At 37.5% G+C, this 3,522-nt stretch overlaps 1 protein-coding gene across 1 annotated transcript in view; it reads right to left on the reverse strand.

Annotated features, from left to right (window-relative positions):
- The window catches only part of setd6 (SET domain containing 6, protein lysine methyltransferase), a 6,989-nt gene extending 4,356 nt beyond the window's left edge, over positions 1 to 2,633 (reverse strand). Inside the window, exon 1 of the mRNA XM_037682579.1 lies at positions 2,350 to 2,633. Within this exon, the coding sequence (XP_037538507.1) occupies positions 2,350 to 2,376 (27 nt within the window). The 5' untranslated portion in view covers positions 2,377 to 2,633. The remainder of the gene's footprint in view (positions 1 to 2,349) is intronic.
- Positions 2,634 to 3,522: the final 889 nt, after the last annotated feature.

Genomic DNA, 3,522 nt, shown 5'->3' on the forward strand with positions numbered 1-3,522 from the left:
CAGACCAACAGACCATCAGTCCAACAGACCATCAGACCAACAGACCATCAGACCAACAGACCATCAGTCCATCAGACCAACAGACCATCAGTCCAACAGACCAACAGACCATCAGTCCGACAGCCAGAATGCCTTCTAACAATGACTTTATTCAGCAACTGAAAAAGTTATTGGAAGAAATATTGACAACAAACATGTAAACTCTATACTAGAAAAATTAGAGGCAAAAGTTAGCAGCTACCGTTACCCAAAACTATAGACTTGTTGCACCAACTTCATGAAAAGCGCAGAGTACCGGAAGTGCCACCAATAAGGAGAAACTTGCGCTGTAAACAAATAACGTTTAACAATTGAAACTCGAGTAATTTTCCTCAAAAACACTATGTTACCTGGGACTAAAGCTTCTGCAAAGATGGCAGAAGCTTCTAAAAAGTATGTAGACGATCTTGAACCTGCAGCAAAAGAGCGGTATTTAGAGAAACTGCTAATAATTGGTGGCAAACCCAAAGAAGCTCAGTAAACTATGCGTATGAAAAGCTTCTGTCAGCAGTGACAGACATTGTGAACAATATGGTGTTTTCACCAGCTCCTCACACAGGGTTAGGCTTACATAAAGCAGATGTGTTGCTGGTGGACCAGAGAGAGTGCACGCCATTTGGTGACAAGTGTCTGGATCATTATCTGTCTAAACCAGGGGTATTTAATCCTGGTCTTTGAGGGCCACTATCCTACATGTTTTAGAGAATTTTCTGCTCCAACACACCTGATTTAAATGATTGGGTGGTTAACAGGCTTCAGCAGAACTTGAAGAGGCACATCAGTTACTGAATCAGGTGTGATGGAGCAGAAAAACAAGTAAAACATCCAGGACAGTGGCCCTCGAGGACCAGGATTCGACACCCCTGGTATACGCAGTCAAATTCTTACTGTAATGCACAAATTTAGTTTAATCTATTAAAAAAAATTACCATATCTGACACAAAATAAGCAAAAGAAATTCAGATGTTGCTCAGTTTTCCCTTCGAAATTCTGATTTAACTCTTAACTTTATGATCGTTCATGTTCTTCCCTTTTTTCCTTAAAATTACAATTTATAAATATTTTCCCTACAAGTAACTGTATTTCAGACCCATCTCAGCCTGAAATAAAAATATAAAATGTAAATATTAACTCTTTTAGTGCCTTTGGTTTAAAAAAAAAAAAAAACTAAAAAAACTCCAAATTTCAGTTTTTTCTTTAAATTGCAGAAATGTTTATTTTATGGCAATTTTTGAATAAAAGGCATTTTGTCCCATTAGTACGCCCAAAGTGATTTTTGGACAATTTATAATAAATTCCAGTCCAGAGTTTTGTGAAGACCCTCCAGATCCAGAGGCCTTGGTTTCAACTTACAAAGGTCACTCAGTGGTCGGACATGGAGGTTATTATTTTATGCTTTTATTTCTATATTATTTAAATTCTACACATGCACACTAGTTAATGTTTTGGTTTTTGCTCTTACTGACCCAGATATACTAGCAAGCTGTGGGAGTACAATGCACCAGCTAATGACGTCCTTCTCTGGGATAAACAAACAGTCTGCTGTTCTTAGCCATCTGATTCTGCAGCCTGCATGCATGTGAAACACATTTTTCATACTAAATGTTTACTTGTGCACCATGCAAGTGTGCTTTTGCCCTTTACATCCAAACTAAAACAAACGTTTCACACACGATGAGAAGCGGGACTCTGCAGCCAAGTTGAGGCGACCCATGTGATTTTTACAGAGGCGCTCAAATGTAAAAGCAAAGTAGGCCAATATAAAAATCAAAAGTTTAGAGATAGAGGTAAAAAGAAAAACACTACAGTGAGGAATGCATTATTTTATGATCTGATAAAAATCTAATTAAAAGTTGTATATACAAGGTATTTATCAGGTCTCTCTTGTAAATGAGTCCTCGAGGCTCAATGGGATTTACCTGAAGAAATAAAGGTTGAATGAAGGGATTTACATTTGGACGATTTTTCCCCTCAGGAACACGAGAGTAGTAAAGATACTGAGCATTTCCCAAAAATCTGACATTAAAAAAAAGCTGAAGGATTTTTAGGCTTTGTTAAAAAAAAATAATAATAAAATATATATATATATATATATATATATATTGACAGCGCCAAACTAAATAAATAAATAAAACACAGTAAAGGGCCACGTTTTTGAGTAACATCCCCTTGACAACACGTGGTAGCCACTGACACAGCCAGCATGGCCAACTTCCGGTTTGATGACGTCACTCGAAAACACAACAACCAGTCAAGAAACACGTTTTCAATCAGACAATCTCATTTTGTTAGGCAAATTTAACTTTTTACCTTTACACGTTTTGCTTCTGTTGCCATCTTGTGATCTCCGGACTGATCCAACGTGTTTCCGCTCACATGTAGCTCCCAGACGTGGCTAGCACACAAAGCTAACGCTGTTAGCACCTCCCACACCACCGCGGTGAAGTTCGACCCGGTGCTGGTTCGGTAAGCTCCCTCCTCCTAAAACACCGTGGTGAAGTTAGTTTTAGGTGTGTTTTTGTTTTATTGCCGTTTGACCCGGTGCTGGTTCCGTGCGCTCCCCTCCGTATAAACAGCAGGTTCGCTTAGGGACTGTCAACAAATTATCGAACCAAAGACGCATGAAAAACGAAAACTAAAAATATCCTCCATGTTAGATAAACTTGTGAACAAAAGCTAACTCAGTTGTATTGCACAAAAAAAAAAAAAAAAAATAGGACACACTAATTTTTAAAAATGATTGCAATACAGCTCATATTTTTTGACAAAAAAACAAAGTGGACTTGTTTTACTAGATGGGAAAAATAAGAAACATTAAATAATAGTAAAATATTTTATCATATCTTTTATTTGATAACTAAAACTTGTGAAATTATATAGATTTTTATTTTTTTTTGTAGGTTAAATTTCATGTAACCTTGTGCAATCAAATTAATGTTGAATAGTTTTAATAGAGTAGTCAAATAATGCACGCCCCCTTTTTTAACATGATTTTATTGCATCATCTTTGGAAATAAATAAATATATATATATATATATATATATATAATTAAAATAGTTAAACTTTTTAGAAAAATTCCTGATTTTTTATAGCTTCTAGTAATGTATTGAAGTAAAAGAACCGTTTTTTCAACCTTTATTTATACAGGTTACTCTCATTGAGTCACGAGGACTCATTGCCAAGTTACTCGGTGTGCAGTTACTCCCTTCGACGACTAAACACACTCCAGCGCAGGGTTCGCTAAAAGGATTGCGAACTGGAGGATGACACAATTGCAGAACTCATCTCAGAAGAGCTGGAATTGACGAGGCAACAGCGTGAGGGGGACACATTCTCCCTAACACCACTAGGTCAGGTGACAGAGACCAACCCTTCCCACATCCAGTGCAGAATAAGGTCCAACAGCAAGACCAGGCTCACAGCGAATCTTGTCGTAGTTGCACCACCTGCTGCCACTGCGATGGCTGAACCTGCTCCATCAA

The sequence above is a fragment of the Nematolebias whitei genome, chromosome 10 (genome assembly GCF_014905685.2).
Source record: "Nematolebias whitei isolate Nwh7 chromosome 10, NemWhi1, whole genome shotgun sequence".
Taxonomy (NCBI): Eukaryota; Metazoa; Chordata; class Actinopteri; order Cyprinodontiformes; family Rivulidae; genus Nematolebias; species Nematolebias whitei.